Source organism: Megachile rotundata, chromosome 10 (genome assembly GCF_050947335.1).
Source record: "Megachile rotundata isolate GNS110a chromosome 10, iyMegRotu1, whole genome shotgun sequence".
Classification (NCBI taxonomy): Eukaryota; Metazoa; Arthropoda; class Insecta; order Hymenoptera; family Megachilidae; genus Megachile; species Megachile rotundata.
Window position 1 is genome coordinate 12,374,484 of NC_134992.1, and position 27,519 is coordinate 12,402,002.

General features: G+C 37.8%; 1 protein-coding gene across 10 annotated transcripts in view; it reads right to left on the reverse strand.

Annotated features, from left to right (window-relative positions):
* Atpalpha (sodium/potassium-transporting ATPase subunit alpha) overlaps nucleotides 1–27,519 on the reverse strand; it is a 132,397-nt gene that overhangs the window by 50,411 nt on the left and 54,467 nt on the right. Inside the window, exon 1 of one of the 10 annotated variants that reach the window (XM_012290259.2) lies at nucleotides 25,936–26,093. The exons of 6 other annotated variants lie outside the window; for them this stretch is intronic. In XM_012290259.2, coding sequence (XP_012145649.1) covers nucleotides 25,936–25,947 — 12 coding nt within the window. In that variant the 5' untranslated portion in view covers nucleotides 25,948–26,093. Of the gene's footprint in view, nucleotides 1–25,168; nucleotides 25,294–25,935; nucleotides 26,094–27,519 lie in introns of those variants that run through there. 3 more of the 10 variants (XM_012290256.2, XM_076536333.1, XM_076536331.1) reach the window with 3 other exon arrangements.

The window sequence follows — 27,519 nt, forward strand, 5'->3', positions numbered from 1 at the left end:
ACTTTGAGCTTAGCACGATGTTACATTCATCGTGCGAGCACACAAACCCGACACGGTGAAATATTAACAGAGAGAGTCGCCGGATGTTCTTCTGGTCGTTAAGAAGCAACGGCAAGAAAGCATATAACCGAGGAGAGAAGAGAAACGAGCCTTCCAGTTGCTTTTCTTCGCCACGTTTTTCGCTTCAGCTTCGCGACTAATTCGCAATTACGTCCGGACTGCAGCTTTGGCTAATGAGAATCGCGCGGGAAACTCGTGCTGGTTTAATTCCGAGCGAACTCGAGCGTTTCATAACTCGCCGAGATGAAAATCCAAAGAGACAACTCTGTCCGAGAATTTTTCTACGCTTTTTTTCGACGGACGTTTCCGAGGGACCGGGGAAAATGAAAATTCTCGGGTACGCGGTGTCGAGGTTCACCTATTGTTTTATGGATGGATTGGGTTGGGTTAGATTGGTCCTTGTTGGATTTTGGGGATAATTGGAGGAGTTTTTATGGTTGGATGGAAATTTGGAGGAGGTTAGTTGTAGGAGGTTAGTTTGATAGTCGGGGAATTAGGAGATAGGGGGTTTAGTGAACGGGGAATTAAGAGACAGCGGAATTTCGTAATTAGGGAATTAGGAAATTGCAAAATTTGGTGATTGGGTAATTAGGAGATTACAAATTTGGTAATCGGGGAATTAGGGGATTTGGGAATTTGGTAATCGGGGAATTAGGAGAAAGGGGGATTTGGTAATCGGGGAATTAGGAGAAAGGGGGATTTGGTAATCGGGGAATTAGGAGATTTGGGAATTTGGTAATCGGGGAATTAGGAGAAAGGGGGATTTGGTAATCGGGGAATTAGGGGATTTGGGAATTTGGTAATCGGGGAATTAGGAGAAAGGGGGATTTGGTAATCGGGGAATTAGGAGATTTGGGAATTTGGTAATCGGGGAATTAGGAGGTAGGGAAATTTGATAATCGGAAAATTAGGAAATAAGGGAATATGGTAATCGGGGAATTAGGAGATATGGGAATTTGATGACCGGGGAATTAGGAAATATCGAAATTTGCTAACCAGGGAATTAGGAGATTACAAATTTGGTAATCCAGGAATAACCAACAAGAAAATTTAGTAACCAGGAAATAAGAAAATAACAAAATTTGATAACCGGGAAATTAAGAAGTTACCTCTTAATCAAGAAATTAGTAAAATTTGAAGATTCAGAAAATATTAAAAAATTGTTGAATATAAAAGCTGAAAATTGAATTATAAAATAAATAAATTTGATAATAATCAAGTAAATTTAGTATAGAAAGTGCATGGTATCAGTGGTCCAGAGAATCTGGCAACGCGCGCACAAGTTAAACGACCAGTCTCCCTCTTGACCCAATTCGCGAAACGTCCTGTGCTCCACACACGTGACGTCACGGATTTACTCTCCTCTCTGCGTGAGTAATGCGTGAGGGTGCGTACAAGGCCAGCCTCTTGCCATTGTCTGACTCTAACCAGCTGATGGCTTCCGATCCTCGACGAGTTAACTCGCTCCCTTCTCGTTCGTACTTCTTCGATCGTTATTACAATTTCGTTTATTGTACAACCTTAGGTACAATATTTGTATTCACTGATATAATTGGACAATTTTAAGACTGTATGTAACATTCAGCATGATTTGTGTTAATTAATGCAAAGTAGTAATAAAATCAATACGATTCTATTCGTTGGATAATCTTAGACACGAATTGTATTAAACAATACAATTAATTTGTTTTTAATTATAAAAAAATGATAACAAATACAGTTTATGCAATTTAGAAAAATACATTTGCGTTACAGAACGTAGAATTGTCAGGCGTTCAATTACGGTAATCCTTCTACGAGTTACATAATCGACGCACTTGTGTCAAGGTTTTGAGTAGATTGGCGATTTTCCCGTATTTCGCTTCTATGCTGACCGAATTTTGTCGCGGGTACATTTATAGATTAGCACGCTTTTGAAAATTTGGGAAATTCGCAAAATTTTAGGTTTTTTTGTTTAAATTTCAAAATTTTCTGGTTATTTAATCTGTGAATCTCCTAATGCTCAAACTTCCTAATTCCATATTTTCCAAACTGGAAAATTTTCGAATTTCCTGCTTCCCTAATTTCCACATTTCTTAATTCCCTATTTCGCAAATCTCCACATTTCCTAATTTCCTATTTCACCAATTTCCATATTTCTTAATTCCCTATTTTCCAAATCTCCACATTTCTTAATTTCCTATTTGCCAAGTCTCAGAATTTCCTAATTCCCTATTTCCCAAGTCTCCACATTTCCTAATTTCCTACTTCCCCAATTTCCACATTTCTTAATTCCCTATTTCCCCAATCTCAGAATTTCCTAATTACCTATTTCCCCAATCTCCACATTTCTTAATTCCCTATTTGCCAAATCTCAGAATTTCCTAATTCCCTAATTCCCTAATTCCCTATTTCCTAAATCTCCACATTTCCTAATTTCCTATTTCCCCAATCTCCACATTTCTTAATTCCCTATTTGCCAAATTTCAGAATTTCCTAATTCCCTATTTCCCAAGTCTCCACATTTCCTAATTTCCTACTTCCCCAATTTCCACATTTCTTAATTCCCTATTTCCCCAATCTCAGAATTTCCTAATTACCTATTTCCCCAATCTCCACATTTCTTAATTCCCTATTTGCCAAATCTCAGAATTTCCTAATTCCCTAATTCCCTAATTCCCTATTTCCCAAATCTCCACATTTCCTAATTTCCTATTTCCCCAATCTCCACATTTCTTAATTCCCTATTTGCCATATTTCAGAATTTCCTAATTCCCTAATTCCCAAATCTCCACATTTCCTAATTTCCTATTTCCCGAATTTCCACATTCCTTAATTCCCTATTTCTCCAATCTCCACATTTCTTAATTCCCTATTTCCCAAATCTCAGAATTCCCTATTTCCCTATTTCCCACATCTCCACATTTTCAAACTTCCTATTTTCCCAATCTCCACATTTCCTAATTCCCAATATCCTAAATCTAAATAATTCCCAACTCCTTATTCCCCCAATTTCAAAATTTCCCAAGTCTCTATATTCCAAATCTCAAAATTCCCTAGTTCCCTATTTAGTTAATTTCAAATTACCAAATTCCAAAATTCCCAACTTCCAAAACCCCATAACTTAAAAATTTCCAAATTCCAAACTCACCAATCTCTCAAATATCCGAATCCAAAAACCTCCAAAACCCTAAACCCTCCACTTAAATGCCCAAATCCCAAAGTCCCATTAAAATCCCAAGAGTACGCCATTCCTCCAACACCGAAACTCTCAATTGTTTCCCAAGTTCTTAATTATTTACCCTCCCTTAATTATTTTAATTTCATAGCGAACGTGCATTATTCGTCCGTAGGTTTAGCGCTAATAAGCTCGATCGATGCAAACTCGCCGTAAGTTGTTCGATGAAACTTCGTTGCGCATATTAATTACCGTAATTGTGTTGCCGTTGCAGAGGAACGTTGTCTGGCGAACGTGTCCACAGGGACCACACCGTTGGTTCATCGAGTTTTCATTCACATCCTAAAGCTTTGATTCGCTACGGAAAGATTTACGAGTTTTTCTCTGATTTTCTGCATACTTTATCGAATTAGCGTGTTCAAATGGAAATTGGAAATTGGAACACGGTTTGATGCTTTTGAGGTTGATTCCTTAGGGATTGTTGTGAAATACATCTCGAGAGAGAGATTTTCAGAGAGATTTTTTTTATTGGAGGTATGTTTGAGTTTGGGGTATTTAACGAAGGTGGGTTAGGTATTTTAGGGTAATTCACTAATTCCTAAATTTTCAATTCCTCATCTCCAAAATCCTAATTTGCTATTGCATGAAATTACTAAGCTTGAGTTTCTCAAATTTCCAAATTCGAAAATTTCGCATTTTCGCAAACCCCAAATCCCTAAATTCCCCATCTTCTCAAACACCAAATCCCCAAATTTCCAGATTCTCAAGTTCCCATCTTCTCAAATTCCCAAATCCTCAAATTTCCCATCTCCTCAAACCCCAAATCCTCAAATTTCCAAATTCTCAAGTTTCCTATCTTCTCAAACACAAAATCCCCATAATTCCAAAATTCTCAAGTTTCCCATCTTCTCAAATTGCCTAATCTTCAAATTCATCATCCTCTCAAATCTTCAAATCCCCAAATTTCCAAATTCTCAAGTTTTCCATCTTCTCAAACCCTAAATCCCCAAATTCCCAAATCCTCAAATTTCCCACCTTCTCAAACCCCAAATCCCCAAATTCCCCATCTCCTCAAACCCCAAATCCCCAAATTCCCAAATTCTCAAGTTTCCCATCTTTTCAAACCCCAAATCCCCAAATTCCCAAATCCTCAAATTTCCCACCTTCTCAAATTCCAAATCCCCAAATTCCCCATCTCCTCAAACCCCAAATCCCCAAATTCCCCATCTCCTCAAACCCCAAATCCCCAAATTCCCAAATTCTCAAGTTCCCCATCTCTTCAAATCCCGAATCCTCAAATTCCCCATCTCCTCAAACCCCAAATCCCCAAATTCCCTATCTCCTCAAACCCCAAATCCCCAAATTCCCAAATTCTCAAGTTCCCCATCTTCTCAAACCCCAAATTCCCAAATTCCCAAATCCTCAAATTTCCCACCTTCTCAAATCCCAAATTCCCAAATTCCCCATCTCCTCAAACCCCAAATCCCCAAATTCCCCATCTCCTCAAACCCCAAATCCCCAAATTCCCCATCTCCTCAAACCCCAAATCCCCAGATTCCCCATCTCCTCAAGCCCCAAATCCCCAAATTCCCAAATTCTCAAGTTTCCCATCTTCTCAAACCCCAAATCCCCAAATTCCCCATCTCCTCAAATTTCCCACCTTCCCAAATCCCAAATCCCCAAATTCCCCATCTCCTCAAACCCCAAATCCCCAAATTCCCAAATTCTCAAGTTCCCCATCTCTTCAAATCCCCCAACCTCCAAATTCCTTATCCTCTCAAATCCCCAAATCCCCAAATCCCCAAATTTCCAAATTCTCAAGTTTCCCACCTTCCCAAATCCCAAATCCCTAAATTCCCCATCTCCTCAAACCCCAAATCCCCAAATTCCCCATCTCCTCAAATCCCCAAATTCCCCCCCTTCTCAAATCTCCGAATTCCTCAACTCCTTATATTCTCAAATCCCCAAACCCAACAATCCTCCTGCAATCCACCTTCCAAATCTTCCCATTCCTTTTCCCCTTCCTTTCCTCATTTCCCCAAACTCATACTCGTTACAGCACACACGTTGATTGTGGGTTTAGAATAGTATATCATTCGCAAAAAACCACAGCAATAGTGATTAAAATGATAGAGGATAGTTGGCGAGGGGTGCGCTAACGTCGTTCACCTTGAAGGAATTGGATCGCGTGTCTCGATACGGGTCTTCTCGCGTGCCACTCGTCGGTCTTCAGCGCGGCAACCATCGACGCGATCAAACATTCCTCACGCGAGCACGATCTTTTGGATTACTCGTGATCCGTGATAGATCAACCGCAAAATCAATTGACTTTATTTCTAGAATCGCTTTTTTGTGCAGTTAAGTTAGTTTTCATTCATGATTTTCAGGTACAATTTTGTGGAGACTAAATGTTAGAAGATAACTGCTTTCAAATTGTTCTAATTTTAATAACTTTTGGTGTCGGGCTTGTAACTTCGTAAATTCATGATAGAATGATTGTGTAATCTACTAGTTTGGTTTCTGTAATTGATTTTAGTGGAATTATGTAACTTTTCATTCATGATTTTCAGATACAATTTTGTGGAAGCTAAATGTTAGAAAACTGCCCTTATGTTGTTCTAATTTTGATAACTTTTGATGTAGGGCTTGTAACTTCGTAAATTCTTGATAGAACGGTTGTGTAATCTACTAGTTTGGTTTCTGTAATTGATTTTAGTGGAATTATGTAACTTTTCATTCATGATTTTCAGATACAATTTTGTGGAAACTAAATGTTAGAAAACTGATCTTATGTTATTCTAATTTTGATAACTTTTGATGTAGGGCTTGTAACTTCGTAAATTCATGATAGAATGATTGTGTAATCTACTAGCTTGGTTTCTGTAATTGATTTTAGTGGAATTATGTAACTTTTCATTCATGATTTTCAGGTACAGTCTTGTAGAGGCTAAATGTTACAACATAACTGTCTTTGCATTGTTCTAATTTTGATAACTTTTGATACAGTATTTGTAACTTCGAAAATTCACGAAACAATAATTGTATAAGCCACTACCTTCGTCTTCGTAATTAATTTTAGTGCAATTAAGTAACTTTTCATTCATGATTTTCAAGTTGAAGCTCGCACAAGTTAAACGTATCAGTAAATCTTCAAATTGTTCTATTATAAAATTTATTCTACTGCTTATATTGTTAAAAATTTTTGATGAGGTAGTTATTTCATCTGCTACTTTGAGCTCCCAAGTCGAATCTCCAGAAATAAGTAACTTTTCATTCACAACTTTGAAGTTTTATCTCTTGGAAACTAAACGTAGCACTTCAAACTGCTTTAATTCCAATAACATCTGTTACTGCGTTTGTTACTTCGAAAATCCATGATGAGCTGCTTGTATATTCCCCTAACTTCATTTCTGAAATTGAGTTTCATCGAATTGGGAAACTTTTCATTCATGATTTTGAGACTGAACCTCGCGCAAGCAGAATCTACTAATACCAGCAGTCTTAAATTTATTCTGACTTTAATAAAACTTGTCGCAGTGCTCATATCTTTGCAAATTTTTCATGAGACAATTATTTGATCTACTAGTTCAATTTCTGCCGTGGAAATTCTTCGAATTCGCTAACTTTTCATTCATGATTTTGCGATTGAACTTCGCGCAAGCAGAACGTATTGATATAGCAGTCTTAAATTTATTCTGACTTTAATAAAACTTGTCGCAGTGCACATATCTTTGCAAATTTTTCATGAGACAATTATTTGATCTAATAGTTTAATTTCTACCGCGGAAATTCTTTCAATTCGCTAACTTTTCATTCATGATTTTGCGAGAGAACCTCGTGCGGTCTGAAAATGGTTCCTGACTTTTCGAGCTACGTAAATGTTAATCAAAATGATTTTAACTTAAAACTGAGTTAAAAATATCACTTCTGTGAATGAATACAAAGAATATTGTGTAGAAATAAGTTCTTTAATAACCCTGCAAATGATATGTATTTGTTAGAAATAATCAGAAAAGTAACAAAGGATGAATTCTTTGAAATCACGTGGCGGATGTGGAGATTGAACAACATTTGTTACGGAGTAGTTCATCAAGCTCGCGAAACGGTGGGCAGAGGTTCCGCGATTAAAATTGGATATTCGTCTATTCTTGGCCGAGCGTCCCTGAAAGTCTTCGAGACATCGAGTGTTATTTACGTTCCGCGCAGTGTCGTACTTTCTGAACTTTACGCCTTTCTGAATCATCGGCTGTGTAGAAATTTCCGCGTTGAAATTTTTGGAATCTGGGAAATTTGAGTGCACAGTAATTTGTAGATATGCGAGGTTGAAATTTGAGAATTTCGAAATTTTGGGAAATTTAAGAATTTGAGGATTTTAGGCAATTTAAGAATTTGGAAATTATGGGGTTTTGGGGGTTTGAGAATTTGGGGATTTGAAATTTTAGGGGTTTGAGCATTTGTGAACTTGAGATTTTGGGGATTTGACAATTTAGGGGTTTGGAAATTTAGGGATTCAGGAATTTGGGGGTTTGGGAATTTGAGAACTTGAGATTTTGGGGATTTGACAATTTAGGGGTTTGGGAATTTAGGGATTCAGGAATTTGGGGGTTTGGGAATTTGGGAACTTGAGATTTTGGGGATTTGACAATTTAGGGGTTTGGGAATTTAGGGATTTAGGAATTTGGGGGTTTGGGAATTTAGGGATTTAGGAATTTGGGGGTTTGGGAATTTGTGAACTTGAAATTTTGGGGATTTGACAATTTAGGGTTTTGGGAATTTAGGGATTTAGGAATTGGGGGGTTTGGGAATTTAGGGATTTAGGAATTTGGGGGTTTGAGAATTTAGGGATTTAGGAATTTGGGGGTTTGGGAATTTATGAACTTGAAATTTTGGGGATTTGACAATTTAGGGTTTTGGGAATTTAGGGATTTAGGAATTGGGGGGTTTAGGAATTTAGGGATTTAGGAATTGGGGGTTTGGGAATTTGGGAACTTGAAGTTTTAGGGATTTAGAAATTTGGGAACCTGAGATTTTTAGTGCTTGGGAATTTGTGAACTTCAGATTTTGGGGATTTGACAATTTAGAGGTTTCGAAATTTAGGGATTTAGGAATTTGGGGGTTTGGGAATTTGAGAACTTGAGATTTTGGGGACTTGAAGTTTCAGGGATTTAGAAATTTAGGAACCTGAGATTTTTAGTGCTTGGGAATTTGTGAACTTGAGATTTTGGTGATTTGACAATTTAGGGGTTTGGGAATCTGATGGCTTGAGAATTTGACAACTTGTGATTTTAGGGACTTGAAGTTTTAGGAATTTGAAAATTTGTGAGTTAGACAATTTGGAAATTTGAAATTTTGGAGATTTGCGAATTAAATTTGCAAAATATGCAAAACTTGAGAATTTAAAAAATTTTAAAATTTCGAGGCTTGCAAATGTAGGAACTTGTTTTTTTAATGATTAAAGAGGAACCTCATATATTAACATATGCACATAACATTACCTCAAGTAAAATATTTGATAAATTGAGGATTTAAAGAATAAACCTAAAATTTCTGTATAGTAAAGACTTCCGCAATCTCCAAACAGAAAAATCTGAGAATTCCAGACCGTACCAGATTGAAGTGAAAATTACTCCGAAGGAGAAGCGTCGAAATAATCCTTATTTTACCGGACTGACAAACAACGTTCCTTATTTGCTGACAAACTGACGCTTTTAAGACACTGTTTCAACAAGCCGTCGTTAGCTCTCAGAGACATTGTAACTGCACACAAATAAGTTAATCCTTGGAACGCTAATGAACGGTATTTAGAGGAAATTATATAACAAACCTAATGTAATAAAAGTGACAATTAGAACGAATTCGTTGTCGACGATTATTTGTGCTCGGTTCTGCCATCGTTTGCGGACTTCGTTTTATCATAATAATACGAAAATTGCAACATTATAGACGAACTACCTAAAACAATTCGACCAAACATTATTAAACACTTGATTCATAAATCAATGTTAATAATGATCAGTGTCGAATAGTGTTTAATAGATTTTTTATATTTTTGTGTGATTTTGTTTAAATGCAGTATTTTTAATTTTGTGGATAGAAGTGGTTTGACATTTTTATATGTTCAGGTGGAACATTGCTATTTTTTGGTGTTTTTGTTGAGACATTTTTAATGGATATGATGGATGTATTTTGGAACACTTAACTGATTTGATGGAAGTAGCTTAACATTCTCAACTGATTTAGTAGAAACACCTCAGCAAGTTTAAATGACTTGATGAAAATACTTTAGGACCCTTAACCGGTTTGATAGAAATATTTCAGCACCCTTAACAAACTTTATAGATACACCTCAGCAACTTTAACTGAATTGATGGAAATACGTCAGCACCCTCAACTGATTTAGTGGGAACACCTCAGCAACTTTAACTGACTTGATGAAAATACCTTAGGACCCCTAACCGATTTAATAGGAACACCTCAGCACCTTTAATGTATATTATAGAAATACCTTAAGACCCTTAACCGATATGACTGAAACACCTTAAGACCCATAACCGATGTAACAGGAACACCTCAGCATCTTTAACCGATGTGATGGAAATACCTTAGGACCCTTAACTGATTTGATAGAAATACCTTAGGACCCTTAACCGATTCGATGGAAATACCTAAGCACCCTTAAATGATTCGATGAAAATACCTGAGCACCCTTAACCAATTCAACCGAAACACCTCAGCACCCTTAACCGATTCGATGGAATACCTGAGCACCCTTAACCGATTCGATGGAATACCTCAGCACCCTTAACCGATTCGATGGACATACCTGAGCACCCTTAACCGATTCGATGGAAATACCTAAGCACCCTTAACCGATTCGATAGAAACACCTCAGCACCCTTAACCAATTCAACCTAAACCCCTCAGCACCCTTAACCGATTCGATGGAATACCTAAGCACCCTTAACCGATTTGATAGAAACACCTCAGCACCCTTAACCAATTCAACCGAAACAGCCCCTAAAATCTTCAACCAAAGCAAACAAAACACCATCAACATCGATTCGACCAAAACTCCATTTTGAATCGACTGAAACACCCCAAAATCATGAATAATCCCCAAATTACCAATAATCCCAAAATGGTTAATAACCCAAAAATAAAAATGAAAGAATTCTTTTTAAGAAGAACAATAACCAACCACCTAAAGAATGCAGACGTATCTGATTTGCTCTGTCTATTCGCGACGGTGCAATTAGATCGGTGCTAGACACAGCGCTTTAGCCTCGAATTAGCCAATTAAACGATCGAACGAATTAATCCAATGAACCTTAACCTCGAAATTGTCATGTACAAGTGCAGACCGATTATGCAGGCAAACGAAGATGCAGTTGCTGGTGAACCTTTCTAGGAAAACGTTCGATCGATTCTTCGAGACACTTCACTTTCCTGATTAATTAACTTCAATCACTCTTCTGTCGTTTCTAAATTACATAATTTTTAGTCACCTTGAAACTCTATTCGATGTTTACTCTTATCTTTTATTGTCATTTTTTTTCTTATTGGTTTTATTTTCTTTTGCATCTACATCACCGTGATACATGGATTCAACCCTCTTAACGGTGCAAGTTTTATTTTTTGTTTTTATGGGGAGATTTTGTAAAGTAGGAGCGACATTTCTTGTGGAAGTCATTTTTTGTTATGTAAATTTTTAGGGAGGTTTACTAAGGGTAATTGCTAGTTTATTAAATATTTAAGAAATAAAAGAATTATTGCATATAAAAAATCAGCCTTATAAATGCATATAAAAAATCACCCTTATAAATGCATATAAAAAATCACCCTTATAAATGCATATAAAAAATCACCCTTATAAATGCATATAAAAGTCACCCCTAAAAATACATGTAAAATACTTTGTCAGAATATACAGGGTGTCTCACAACTGGTGTCCCTGAAATGAGACAACAGTGTCCCTTAAAAAAATATCTATTTTCAAACAGAGAAATTGAAAAATTTCACAAGAGCAAAAGAATGAAGTTAAACCATGAAACTAAATTTTCCTTGAAGGAGAAATGTTTTTCCAGAACAGCGTTACACAGAACGAAAACAGAAATTTCCACGTGAAAATAAAACGCGTGAAATCGTTCACGTGAAAAGGACAATCCCTTTGCGGGCCAACGACCGTCGACTTACTTCGTTAAGGAGAAACATTGGTTTAACCGAAGACCCACAAACGCTCTAAGCAGAAGTCTTTGAAGAGGCTATTACAGCATTCGGATTTCCACGGGATTTCCAGCCCGTTTTCTTCACTTTCAACCTGGCAATGTTTCTCTGTTTCCTCGTTGCGGAGGTTCTACCAGGAAAACAATCGAGAAAGTGTCTTTTCGAGTATTGCTTCCCTTTTTAGGAAAATTGCTTTTCGTTTGGGAGGAAGAAGAAACTCGTGATGAGGATTCTGGTAAATGTTAATGGAACATTTTCTACAAAAAACATGTTTTATATCTTCTGTAGAAAAAACAAGTTTCTGTATATTTTGTTAAATGATCCTCGTTGTTATATTAAATTTGATTGTAGACTTGCGTTAAAATTTAAAAGAAACTTGATTGTGGATTTCCATTAAAAGTCTGAACGTCAATGTAAAATGTTATTACAGTTCTATATAATTTCTTTCAACAAACAGATTGCCATATGTTCTCAATAATGTTTAATGAAAAAGAAATGTAATTTACTGCACCTTCGTTTATTTCCAATTAATCGTCAAAGAGGAGTCATTTCTTCAGATTTAACTTCTCTGATTGTTAATTCGACAAATAATTGAATTTAGAAAGATGGTAATGTAAATCTACTCAAGGAAGAAATGTAGTGTATAGATATGTATACACGTATGTATAAAAGTGTCGTGAAGATACAATCAGCTGAGTATAATCGAAGCAAGCAACATAATCGAGCTTGCTAAAAATACATGTTTCGAAGACGTGCACCGGTTGCCCAGGTAATCATCGTAGGCACGTAATTATTCAATTTCTCGTGCGTGACGACACGTCATGCAATAATTGAACGTTAATTACCGCGCGAACTGAGGATACGATCGTTCGTTAACGATAAGAACACTATCGATCCTTTCCGAGAAAATATACAGCGAGTGACTTTTGCGAACGGTAATCGGCCTCTCTCGTTTCTACAAGGTAACTCTGTCGTAAAAATATTCAAATGCAACTTTGTCATCGCTACATCAAAATGCAACTTTGTTAGAAAAATATCGAAGTGCGACTTTGTTAGAAGAATGTCGAAATGTAGCTTTGCCAGAAGAATGTCGTAATGCAATTATGTTGTAAAAATGTCTAATTGCAACTTTGTTATGGTGATATCTAATTGCAACTTTGTTAGAAGAAGGTCAAAGTGTAACTTTGTGAGAAACATATAGAAATGCAACTTTATCAGAAAAACATCGAAATGTAACTATGTCAGAAGAATGTCGTAATGCAATTTTGTTGTAAAAATGTCTAATTGCAACTTTGTCATGATGATATCTAATTGCAACTTTGTTAGAAGAATGTCAAAATGTAACTTTGTTAGAAACATATAGAAATGCAACTTTGTCAGAAACATATAGAAATGTAACTTTGTCAGAGAAAATAGAGAAATGCAACTTTCTTAGAAAAATATAGTAATGCAACTTTATTAGAAAAATATAGAAATGTAACTTTGTCTGAAAAAATACAGAAATGCAACTTTCTTCGAAAAATATACAAATGCCACTTTCTTAGAAAATTATACAAATGCAACTTTCTTAGAAAAGTATAGAAATGCAACTGTGTCTGAAGAACGTCGAAATGCAACTTTGTCAGGAAAACATCTAATCGCAACTTTGTCATAATAATATCGTAATGCAACGTTATTAGAAAAGTATCGAAATGCAACTTGTCGTAATAACACCTAAATTGCATCATTGACAAAAATATCTGAATTGCAACTCTATCAGAAAATAATTAAATTGCAACTTTGTTAAAAATATCTAAACTGCAACGTTGTCAGAAAAATAATTAAATTGCAACTTTGTTAAAAATATATAAATTGCAACTTTGTCAGAAAATATCTAAATTGCAACTTTGTTAAAAATATCTAAATTGTAACTTTGTCAGAAAAGATCTAAATTGTAACTTTGTTAGATAAAATATCTAAATTGCAACTTTGCCAGAAAAAATCTAAATTGCAACTTTGTTAGAAAAATATCTAAAATGCAACTTTGTCATCATAGTATCAATGACGCGTAAATTAAGATTGAAGATACACGTTCGATATCTGATTTGCAGCTATTTCAAGAGCGTCAAGATAAAAAAAAATATCTACAGGTTTTCCTATATTTTATTTTTACTCAACCTCTTGCAAAATTGTGAAGAGAACGTCAGCCAAGGTCCAATCGATTTTATCGAACGAGGACACGGAAGTTTCCATGTTCCCATTTTTCATATCGAACCGTTTAGAACTTCTTCCTGTTTCGATTAACCCTTTCGGGGATTTGTTAAGTCATTGAAGAAAATATATTTTTCAAATAACGAGTAAAATAAAAGAACAAATGAAGTATTCGAGTCATCATTCTTTAAAGGTAGAAATTAATAAGTACACTAAAATATAAGTTTTGTAAATTTTAAAACTAAGTTTCAAGATTTGCGAGTTTGCAAGGAATCTCGAAAGTTGTATCAAGTGTGAATTTACAACTTTTGTATTAATTATAAATTTGAGAGAGTTTCAAGTTTTACGAGTAGCATGTTTGAGAGAAATTTGTATAATTTGTACATTTAGAGACGAAACTTTGAGCAACTTGTAAATTTCATAAAACTTCGAAATTTGTATCATTTGTTTTAATAGAAGATTTGAACTTCGTATAACTTGCAAGTTTTACACAACTTCGTAATTCGTATAATTTGTAAATTTCATAAAACTTCAAACCCTGTATAATTTCATAAAACTTTATAATACGTAGGATTTGTAAATTCGAAAAAACTTAAAAACTTGTATAATTTGAAAGATCCATAAAACTTGTACAATTTATAAATTCCTACAAAGCGCAAATTTCGCAGAAACTAAACTTAAAACTTATGAGAGACTTGATAATTTTTAAACGTTAAGCCACAATTTTAAATTGCAACAGAAAATTTGAAAGAGTTCAAAAAATTCCAGTAATAAAACGATTCCATGAAAGGATGAAAAGTTCGGTTAAAATAAAGACATTTCTCTAAAAGGAGAGATCGAAGAGCGTTTGAAAAGTGGTTAAAGAAGGGTTGATAAGGGGGTGCAAAGAAAGAGAGGTATTATCGAGAGGGAAATCGAAGAAAAGGGACTGTCAGTGAAACGCGTTAGGGTAGAACGTTATCATACGAATCGAAATGTCAGAGGAATTATAAATAGGTTAGGATCGATAGGCACCCCAGAAGGCGAGCCTGGGCGCCATCTAGTCTGCTCTGCCCTTCCACCTACGACCACCCCTGCTCTTTCTTTCTAACCAATCCTCTCTTATCGAATGTATGCTGTGCTTTCTCTATGCTATTTCTTTCCCATTTCAACTACACTTGCTTTAATGTAGATTTGTATTTGTGCAGTTTTTGGGGAATTTAAGTTTGATTAGTTGGGGCAAGATTTGGATGACCTTTGGGGGTTCAGATGTTACTTTTAGTATTATTGACTTTTAACATTACTTTAACATTAATGACTTTTGACATTACTTTTGGTGACCTGGGCAAGACTTTGCTGACCTTTGTGGATTGAGATATTATTTTTAATATTAACGACTTTTAATATTACTTTAACATTAATGACTTTTGACATTACTTTTGGTGACCTGGGCAAGATTTTGCTGACCTTTGTGGATTGAGATATTATTTTTAATATTAACGACTTTTAACATTACTTTAACATTAATGACTTTTGACATTACTTTTGGTGACCTGGGCAAGACTTTGCTAACCTTTGTGGATTGAGATATTATTTTTGATATTAACGACTTTTAACATTACATTAATATTAGTGACCTTTAACATTGTTTTTAATATTACTGACTTTTAATATTGATTTTAATGTTACGTTGGGTGATATGGTAACATTTTAAGGAACCATGTAATACATGGATTGTAATTTATTTTTTGAATCGAGTTGCAAGGTCTTTGAAGTTGTAAGTTTGCAGATTTCTATATTAAGAGACAGGTGAACCCCTAATTACACAAATGTAAAATTTCTAGATCCCCAATTTTTGTACTTAAAAATACCTAAATTTTCAAGACAGTGTATCTGAAATCACCACATCCCCAAATCTCTACGTCCACAAATACCTACGTCCACAAATACCTAGATGTGAAATTTCTACATCCCCAAATTCTCAAACCTTGAATTTCTCACTCCTCAAATTTCTAAATCCTCAATTCCAAAATTTCCATATACCTACATGTCCAAATTTCTACATCCCCAAGTCCCTAAACCCCCAAATTCCTCAATTTCCAGATCTCTACATCCCCAAATCTCCAACCTTCCAAATTCCTAAATTCTCAAATTTCTACATCTCCAATTCCCTAAACTCCCAAATCCCTAAGCCTCCAATTTTCAAAATTGCCAACACCATAAATTTCTAATTTCCCAAGCCTTGAAATCCCTAAATTGCTAATTTCCCAAGCCCCCAATTTCCAAAATTGCCAATACCATTAATTTCTAATTTCCCAAGCCTTGAAATCCCTAAATTCCTAATTTCCCAAGCTTCCAAATCCCTAAATTTCTAATTTCCCAAGCTTTGAAATTCCTAAATTCCTAATTTCCCAAGCATCCAAATCCCTAAATTTCTAATTTCCCAAGCTTTGAAATTCCTAAATTTCTAATTTCCCAAGCCTCCAAATCCCTAAATTTCTAATTTCCCAAGCTTTGAAATTCCTAAATTTCTAATTTCCCAAGCTTTGAAATTCCTAAATTTCTAATTTCCCAAGCCTCCAAATCCCTAAATTTCTAATTTCCCAAGCTTTGAAATTCCTAAATTTCTAATTTCCCAAGCCTCCAAATCCCTAAATTTCTAATTTCCCAAGCTTTGAAATTCCTAATTTCCCAAGCTTTCAAATCCCTAAATTGCCAATACCATAAATTTCTAATTTCCCACGCTTTGAAATTCGTAAATTCCTAATTTTCCAAATCTCCAAATCCCTAAATTTCTAATTCCCCCTTGAAATCCCTAAATTCCTAATTTCCCAAGCCTCCAAATCCCTAAATTGCTAAATCCCTAAATTGCCAAATCCCTAAATTGCCAAATCCCTAAATTTATAATTCCCCCTTGAAATCCCTAAATTCCTAATTTCCCAAATCTCCAAATCCCTAAATTTCTAATTCCCCCTTGAAATCTCAAAATTTCCAATTGCTTCCAACCTCCAACCCCCAGTGACCATCTAATTTCCATCAAAACTCGCCAAAAGTTCAAAAAATATTGAAATTGCTTGAAAGTTAAAAGTTCGAACGTGTCCCATAGACGAGCAGAAAATATCCTCGGAAGGCTGATATTATGGTGAGATTTGATCGTGGCGGTACGCGTCCGAAGTTCCTGAGAGGCAAGTTTCTAAAGTGCTGTTTGAATTTTTCAACTTTTTCGCTAGATGATGTTCGTCTGAATTTTAAGTATACAACTTTAACTATGCATTATCGACTCCGGTTTAAAGGACACCGTCATGCAACGTCGAAGAATCTTCAAGAATATTGATAAGACATCTTCGGAGTTGCTTCAGGTAAATACGATGTTGCACAATTTTGTATACAATTAATAAATTATGGATAAATGCATAATTTATGGATTTATGCGTAAATCTGCGGTTTGAAAACAAATCGTGTAATTTGTAGACTGTTGATATCGTGGTTTATGTGAGTTCTGTATACTTTGTAGATATGTTGGGATTGTATAAACATCTTTAGCGAGGTAATTACATGTTGCAAATGATATATTGACATTCGAATGGCGCCTGCTGGGTCAACTGTGACTCATCGTTAAGTGTATGAATCAGTAATAATGTCGACTGGGTAGATTTTGAGGTCTTTGGTTTGGACGTTTGACTCTCGCTATATTGCCAATTTTATATGCGCTTCTGTGAACATTCGTGAGATTTGTAATAGTTTGGAGAGTTTTACTATCAAGTGTTGTATGACCACGGTGCGGTGAAATTTAGGAAAGTTGTGAATTTCTCACGTTGTGAAATCGGCGCGCTGTGAATTCGATGCGTTGTAAATTAGACGAGTGGTAAATTTGCCGCATTGAGTATTCCACGCGTTGTGAATTCGATGCGTTGTAAATTCGACGAGTGGTAAATTTGACGCGTTGTGAATTCCACGCGTTGAATATTCCACGCGTTGTGAATTCCACACGTTGTGAATTCTACGCGTTGTGAATTTCGCGCGTTGAGTATTCCACGCGTTGTGAATTCCACGCGTTGTGAATTCTACGCGTTGTGAATTTCGCGCGTTGAGTATTCCACGCGTTGTGAATTCCACGCGTTGAGTATTCCACGCGTTGTGAATTCGGCGCGCTGTGAATTCGATGCGTTGAGTATTGCACGCGTTGTGAATTCTACGCGTTGTGAATTCCACGCGTTGAGTATTCCACGCGTTGTGAATTCAACGCGCTGTGAATTCGATGCGTTGTAAATTCGACGAGTGGTAAATTTGACGCGTTGAATATTCCACGCGTTGCGAATTCTACGCGTTGTGAATTCCACGCGTTGAGTATTCCACGCGTTGTGAATTCCACGCGTTGTGAATTCCACGCTTTGAGTATTCCACGCGTTGTGAATTCGGCGCGCTGTGAATTCGATGCGTTCTAAATTCGATGAGTGGTAAATTTGCCGCGTTGAGTATTCCACGCGTTGTGAATTCGGCGCGCTGTGAATTCGACAAGTGGTAAATTTGACGCGTTGAGTATTCCACGCGTTGTGAATTCGGCGCGCTGTGAATTCGATGCGTTCTAAATTCGATGAGTGGTAAATTTGCCGCGTTGAGTATTCCACGCGTTGTGAATTCGGCGCGCTGTGAATTCGACAAGTGGTAAATTTGACGCGTTGAGTATTTCACGCGTTGTGAATTCGGTGTGCTATGAATTCCATGCGTTGTAAATTTGACGCGTTAAGTATTCCATGCGTTCTGAATTCGGCGCGTTGTAAATTCCACGTGTTGTACATCGTGATGAGTTGCTCTTCCAATTATATCACCACAGATTGCACATCGTCCTATTCTATCACCACCCGTTACACATCTCGTTATACTGCCACACGTTCGATCTCAACGCGTTGCCCATCTACGTATACCGCCTCTCACTTTCCTCCTTGATACAGCGACTCACTACCTCATATTGCAATATAACGAGTGTCTAACCGTAATTTAAAACAACTCTAGTAAAATTAATAAAATTCATAACATTCATAAAATATCATTTTCAATGTGTCATTAAAAATAATATAGTAATTTTCTTTTTAAGTAAATAAAAGAGTCTACCTAACCGTAACTTAAAACGCCTCTAGTAAAATTAATAAAATTCGTAACATTCGTAAAATATCATTTTCAATGTGTCATTAAAAATAATATAGTAATTTTCTTTTTAAGTAAATAAAAGAGGAAAGCATATAACGCGGTTTTCACCCGTCTAATCATAGCATTGCCGCGTTTCTACGGGACGAAACGAAAGGAAGGAAACAGTATCCTCAAGAATCTGTCCATCCCCGTGTCCCGGTCTCACGTGAGCTCGTTAGAAACACTTGTGACGGAAATGAGCGTTTTGCGGCTCGAAGCGGTCCGAACGAGAAACATTAAGTACCGTGTGATGCGACTGGGAAGGTAATTTTACGCTCATCGCAGCTTCGTGCTACACTACTTCTGATAAAACGAGCTTCTCCTCTAATCAACGGTGGATAATTAAATCCTGCCGTCTCTCGTTATATCGCCGTCCTGCACTTTCGAAACCTTTGTAACGTGGAGTACAAAAATGGTTGATTAATCAGATATATTATGAGCTGCAGTTTTTGGAGGCACGCAGATGGCGATATAAGGAGAGGACTGTGTGCAATAGGTATGTTTTATGTTATAATTGTTCTTTATGTTTTTTTGTTATAATATTAATTGACGGTTGTTTTAGTATTAAGACTTGATGTGAAAAATTTGGAGAAAGTGAGACATTTTTTGAAGAGGTTAAGTTAGATGGCAATATAAGGAGAGTCTACTGTATTAAATAGATATGTTTTGTATATGTTGTTATAATATTAATTGAAGTTTGTTTTAGTATCAAGACTTGATATGCAAAGTTGTACGAAACTGAGACATTTTTCAGAGAGGTTAGGTTAGATGGCAATATAAGGAGAGTCTACTGTATCAAATAGATATGTTTTGTATATGTTGTTATAATATTGATTGAAGTTTGTTTTAGTATCAAGACTTGATATGCAAAATTGTAAGAAACTGAGACATTTTTCAGAGAGGTTAGGTTAGATGGCAATATAAGGAGAGTCTACTGTATCAAACAGATATGTTTTATCTTCATTGTTAAAATATTAATTGAAAGTCGTTTTAGTATTTAAGACTTGATGTGAAAAATGTTAAAAAACCAAGACATTTTCCAAAGAGGTTAGATTAGGTAAGATGGCAATATAAGGAAAGCCTACTGTATGAAATATTGAGAAATTTTCGAAAGAGATTATAACGCGAGTTCTGAAATGTCAAACGTGGACAGGGATTGAGATAAGTTTCAGGATCATCCTGAACTTCCACGCTGTCATTCTTCATTGTTTCAATAAAATGAATCGATTCAATGAACACTTGACAACATTCTAGACCATTGTAACAGTGCAATTTCATCTTCAAGACGACCTATTTAGAATGATGAAGTATTATGCTCATCCAGAAACTGGTTATATTCCGAATCCTCGCACAATCCTCACACGAGAATAGATCCTCACACAAGCTAGGTTAAATGTATAGATCAAACCTGACTTACATAGACATAGACCTAACTCATAGACATAGACTTAACCCATAGACCTAACTCATAGACAGATAAATCTAACCTAACTCACAGACATAGACCTAACTCATAGACATAGATTTAACCCATAGACCTAACACATAGACAGATAAATCTAACATGACTCAGAGACATAGACCTAACTCATGGACATAGATTTAACCCATAGACCTAACTCATAGACAGATAAATCTAACCTAACTCACAGACATAGATCTAACTCTTAGACATAGATTTAATCCATAGATCTAACTCATAGACAGATAAATCTAACCTAACTCACAGACATAAACCTAGCTCATAGACATAGACTTAACCCACAGATCTAACTCATAGACAGATAAATCTAACCTAACTCACAGACATAGATCTAACTCATAGACATAGATTTAATCCATAGATCTAACTCATAGACAGATAAATCTAACCTAACTCACAGACATAAACCTAGCTCATAGACATAGACTTAACCCACAGATCTAACTCATAGACAGATAAATCTAACCTAACTCACAGACATAGATCTAACTCATAGACATAGATTTAACCCATAGACCTAACACATAGACAGATAAATCTAACCTAACTCACAGACATAGACTTAACTCATACACATAGATTTAACCCATAAACATAGACCTAACTTCTAGACATAGACCTAACTCGTAGACAGATAAATCTATCCCACTAAACAAAGTAAGTACACAACCATGATAAGTCAATAAATTTGAGTATTCTAATCGCGACAAGAACCAAAGTTCCCCAAATTGCAACAAAAACCTATAAGAGTTGGCAGTTCGCGACGACCTTGAATAACAAAAGACGAAACGAACGCACGAAAGGGTACCAATGAACAAATCCTATTCCCGTGTTCTAAAAAACCTTGACACGTATAATGAATGGACGATAAAAGGGGTTCGAAGCGAGCATTTCCAGCATCATCCGGATCTGGTCGAATATCGATGTTCGACAGTCGGCAGAGGACATCAAAGGTCGGCCATGACGCTAGCCGTGGAACGTCGATTTCATTCTTTCCGTTTATTGTATCGCGCAATCGATCCGTCGATAGTCGACGCTAGAAGCGTTTGAATGAACACGAACGTCACCGCGTTATGTAACTGACCCGAGGCAGTTCGCGAAGGGCGTCCCTTTCCTTGGTCAAACCTTCAAATCTTCCCTGCACCTTTTTCTCCTCAAACACTATGATTTGCAAAGCTATTTTCGAAGCACCGATGCCTCAGAACTAACGATGGCTAATTGTTACTATCTCGGATTTTGTTAACGATGTCATCTTTCCTTGGTCAAACCTTCAAATCTTCCCTGCACCTTTTTCTCCTCAAACACTATGATTTGCAAAGCTATTTCCAAAGCACCGATGGTTCAGAACTAACGATGGCTAATTGTTACTATCTCGGATTTTGTTAACGATGTCATCTTTCCTTGGTCAAACCTTCAAATCTTCCCTGCACCTTTTTCTCCTCAAACATTATGATTTGCAAAGCTATTTCCAAAGCACCGACGGCTCAGAACTAACGATGGCTAATTGTTACTATCTCGGATTTTGTTAACGATGTCATCTTTCCTTGGTCAAACCTTCAAATCTTCCCTGCACCTTTTTCTCCTCAAACACTATGATTTGCAAAGCTATTTTCGAAGCACCGATGCCTCAGAACTAACGTTGGCTAATTGTTACTATCTCGGATTTTGTTAACGATGTCATCTCTGACATAACGCTATTAGAGTTAGCCGGATCTGATAAACTCTGGTTATTGGAAATTTTGTTAACTCCCATTAGAAGTTGGGTAATCATGTCAAAGATGCTGGAGATTGTTTAGGGAAGTCTGATTGCATTTGGGTTATTAGAGATTTGTTAGATTTCAGAGGTTGGGTCATGCGAGTATTAGAGGCTCTTAGGGAGTATCCGATTCCCTGTGGATTATTTCAAATTTTGTTAAGTTTGATCAGCAGTTAATTATGTCAAAGATGCTGGAGATTGTTTAGGGAAGTCTGATTGCGTTTGGGTTATTAGAGATTTGTTAGATTTCAGAGGTTGGGTCATGCGAGTATTAGAGACTCTTAGGGAGTATCCGATTCCTTGTGGATTATTTCAAACTTTGTTAAGTAAATTTTGTTAAATTTTGTGAATCAGAATTATGTCAAAGATATTGCTATTAGAGTTACTTGCTCAGGGAAGGACATCAGACTCCTTTTGACTATTTCAAATTTTGTTACGTCTGATCAGAAGTTAGGTAACTGTTATCAGAATAAGACCAAGATCAAGCTAGTCAAATCCCAATGTGACTGTCCGAATTAGCTGAAAATTCATTAAGTCAATGAACAATTAAGGAACTGACTCCTGGTAGACAAACACGTGAACAGACACCTAATATGTGAACACCTAAGCAATTTCCATATCCTTCATCTATTGTAATTAGAATTAACATCAGAACGCCATCAAGTTACAAATGCTATCAGAATAAAATTGAATAGGATATCTTCCTATGAGGATTCATAAACTTGCGACTTATCCTACATTTTTCTCATTGCGAAGCTGAAGTCAGACTACGGTTATGTCACAAAAAATGTCATCAAGTCACAAATGTGATTATCAGAATGAAATACCTAAACTACCTATGAAGAAACTACTTGCAACTTATCCTACATTTTTCTCATTGCGAAGCTGAAGTCAAACCACAATTATCTCACAAAAAAATGTCATCAAGTCACAAATGTGATTATCAGAATGAAATACCTAAGCTACCTATGAAGAAACTACTTGCGACTTATCCTACATTTTTCTCATTGCGAAGCTAAAGTCAAACCACTATTATCTCACAAAAAAAAATGTCATCAAGTCACAAATGTGATTATCAGAATGAAATACCTAAACTACCTATGAAGAAACTACTTGCGACTTATCCTACATTTTTCTCATTGCGAAGCTGAAGTCAAACCACAATTATCTCACAAAAAAATGTCATCAAGTCATAAATATAATTATCAGAATGAAATACCTAAACTACCTATGAAGAAACTACTTGCGACTTATCCTACATTTTTCTCATTGCGAATCTGAAGTCAGACCACGGTTATGTCACAAACGACAGTATCAGAATGAACCAATTACCGACCAAGCGGAAGATATCTAAACTGCTCTCTAATTATCCTAAATTTTTCTTGCCACGATTTCAGCTGAAGTCAGAATATTGTTATGTCACAAATTGACCAGATTAGAATGATTCGGTGCTTAAACCCGGTAAAGAGCAATGAATATGTAACTCGTATCCGATTATCTCCAACTTTTCCTATTATGATTAGGATATTACTACGTCACGAATGACTAGATTAGAATCACTCGAGATTGTGAAAAAATAAAGTAGCATAATTATCTTGTAATTGCAGTGAAGAAATTGTGGCAAATAATGAATAGTCAATGAATCTTCTGATGCTGTTATTTTTAACGCAATCAAATTTCTGCTTCCAATATAATTATTTTGTAATACTTAAAAACTGATTTTAATAAAAAACCGAGTAGAATATTGAACGAAATTTTGAACCAGTTCGAAAAATAATGAATTATAGTAAAAATGAAAGGAGCTAAATGTGGGTCATAATTATCTAAAAAACGGTCGTAATCCGAGCGGAAATAATCGCGCAAATGTCAGAGGTAGTAAGGTTGATACGTCATAACCGTTTATCACGTTAAAAACGTGTCACAAACGCGCACCATTCGAAAGATCGTGAAAGAGACAGTGGTAGAAGCTGCATCGACCAAAAGCGACAAAACGCGTGACCTAAATTTCTAGAAACACGGCTCAACGAGACGGAACGTCGAGGCGAGAGATAATCGGCAGACGGAAGTCGCTCGAAGGAATTTCAATGAACGAAAAACGGCGGTAAGGGCCAGTTAAAAGGATCGACCTTTTCAATTGACGGTCCGCGGCTGTCCTTGGGGCCGGCTGCGGTCCCGCGAGAACTCGCGTGCGAACGCGCACGATGAAAGCTCGGCTCGTCCATTGTCAGCGAGCGTGTGCCCGCTCGGTAGCTCGATACCGTGCCGCTTCGAGGAACAATCGAGGCTGGAATGCGCTCGAATTCGAGCCACCGATCGATCCTCGAAGCCTTTCCGTTGACCCGGTTCGGCCCGAATCTTCTCGGCCGAGCAACGGTGAAGACGGCCCAATTTCCGGCAGAGTCCTGCGGACGCGTTCGATCGCGAGAAAAGGCGATCCGAAAGATCGGGCTGGGTCGGTGGAGGGAGAGGGCGTGTCACCGAACGTCGCGATTTCGAGGGATCTCTAAGATCCGCGGAGATCGATAAGTCCCTCGGATATCGTTGCCCGGAACTCACTCTCACCGATTTATCCTTGCTAGGAGCTTGCGCACGTCTAACGAATGCTGAACTTTAATAGCTCGCTAAAAATACCAGTTTCCATGCAGACGTTATTTTCCGCTGGAACGATCGATCGAGGAGGAAACGAGAGGATCGTTAACGGGATTTCTAGGAGAAATCGGTAGATTTTTGATGAAACGGGTTTTGGATCGACGAGGTCGGCCCCCCCTGACGGTCGCGTCCTTGAACGGAAAAATCGAGCCAGTGGAAAGATCCGTGGAGGATTTTTCGAAAAAATCGTGACGTCTCTTTGTCCGCAGCTGGTCGGTTGGCGCGTGCGCCGTGACGCTGCAACACCCCTCGGACTACTTCCACCCTCTGAAGGAGCATGGACTCTAGCTTTCTATCCCGGTCGTACTCGGTTTAAAAAGTACTTGGTCCGCACAATTGGGTCAGGGAACCACGCGTAATCCGCGATCGAAGCACAAGTCGGGGGCTGACCTCCTGGCCCAAGGACCGTTTCACTGTCGTCGACCATTTTGGAGAACGGGATAAATGACTACGACATAGAGTGTTTAAAATAAAAGCACTTTACCATGTTGCGCGTTCGTTAGCACCGGACCGGTCGAACCACCGAGAAGAAGAGACGAGATGGAAGAGAAGAAACGGAGAGGGAAGGAGCCTGGTCGAGGAGGAAGTTCCTCGATTTCCTGGAAAACGACACTGACGGAACGAATCACAGGGAAGAACTGTTTCGCGCGGATTCCGCGAGAGTTCGACACGGAAAGAAACATGGAGAAAGCAAGGGAGAGAGAGAGAGAGAAAGAGGCGCAACCCTTCCTTCGTCTCTCCTCGCCTTTCTCTCCCACCCTCCCACCCTCGATCGAAGCTCCTCTTTAGCAGTGGTTACACCACAGACTCGCCTATATATCTTTCTCTTCCGTTTGTCCGATTTTCCAAGGCTCGTCGTTTCGACTCGAACTAAAAAGTGATCGAATGGATTCCCCAGCAACACTTATGGTGGAAGATGCGTCCTGTTATTTTCCCCGAGCAGAATTCCCGTGTCTCTAAACGACCCGTTCCTCCGACCTCTAAACCCATTCACGCTTGTCACTCGTGCTTCCTCTCTCTTTCTTCGTCTCTCGCGACGTCCCTGCCCTTTTCTCTCTCATGGACGCGCACGAACGGACGGGCACACACGCACACATACGCGCACGCACTACCTCTAATCTGGCTATCGAATCGGCCGAGGATAGAGCTCGATTTAAGCAGGAAAAGCTTGTGAACGGCTGTCTACAAAGCGAAGACTCTCGGTCAGAGACTGGAGATGGCTGTGTGTTTTTTTCTAAGGCAATCACAAACCTTGTCACCCATGGCTGCGGCGAGCGGTGTTCGATGAGATAGAAGGTTAACAGCGCGGCTTCGGGTGGATCAGAGACTGACTGGCGTTTCGAGTCGTCGAGGACCGCCGGCATCATCGACCCGTCCGACCCCACCACGCCGACTCTGCCCCACCAGACAACCGACGTCCCTCACCCGACCAACCCGCGAGGTGCACAGCCACGCTAGCCATCCCCACCCAAAGACCGTTCTCGATTCACCCCCATTCCCGTGCCGTGCAACTCCAGCGCCACCACCCAACCGACATCTACCGAGCCTAGAGCCCAGCGATGGGCTCAATTCGACCTCGAGCTGTTCAAAAATATTTTACAATTTTTCTATCTTATAGAGTAGTTTAAAATGCCTTCAATCGCCTACTTTTCGACTAGTCATTTTCAACTGGGGCTCCGGATCCTGTGGGACGTTCTGATATATACTGCATGGAGTTTGGTGGAGTTAGAGTATGAAGAGTACGGACTATAGAGTTTGTCATATAGACATTATAGAGAATGCAGAGAACTCAGAGTTTGGTGAATTTAACAGAGATCAAAATTTTATTAGAGGTTTAACCTGTGCTAATGAACAGTCCACTGATTGTCAAACAAATTGTGTGGCCAGATTCAGAACACAGCATCTTTCATAGAAATGGTACGAATAGGAATTTGATCAAAGTTTGATGTTCACCCAACATTACAGTAAAATAGTGAAGGATAAGAAATTTGGGGAAACTGCCCAAGATCTGGTAGTTAAATCTGATTTATTGGAAAAACTTTCATGTAATATAGGGTCTGATACATAACCCACTTGGTCATAAGATTACAAACCTGTGTATCATATTTCAAGGAATTTCGAGGTGGGAGCTATTAGTAAATCATCGCGACTTAGTTCAAAAATTAAATTTGATTTATTTTGCAGAGGGATCTGCACCTAATATGAAGAATGATACTCAATCTTGAACCTGACGCTATACATCATATTTTAAGGAAATTAGAAAGTGGTAACTACGTAGAAATAATCCGAAATTTGACTTAGGGTATGATCTACTTATAGTAACACTTAATCTAGCTAGACGTAGTTTACCAAATGTACTGCGATGTTACGTAATTTTAGAAGCTCGAAATTCGAATGAGACGTATTCTGTATCCCTAGAGTAACTGAGCTGACATCTAACCCTAAGTCACAAGCTCAGAACCATCAGAATCTGAAAAGATATCGAACCCACAAGTAACAGTCCTAGTAACTGTCGTAATAACTGTCCTAGTAACTGGACGTAGTCACCGTATGAGTAATTAGTGACACGTTCGATCCTAAAGTACGAAACTCGGTAACGGTCCGAAGCATACAAAGTGGCTGCATATGATTTTAGGTCCAAGTTATGGCATCGATCATTTTCGTCGGACGAAATTGCACGAGGGGTGCGGATAGTGTACCCATCGCTACACGTAGCCCCGCAGCCCCTGTGCCCTGGTGCACAGCCCCCACCCTCCTCGCGGCACCGTTCGAACCCCTAGCTTAGAGGTGGCCGTGTCTGCCGCCACCGCGCCAGTCCGCGTCCCCAAAATACCA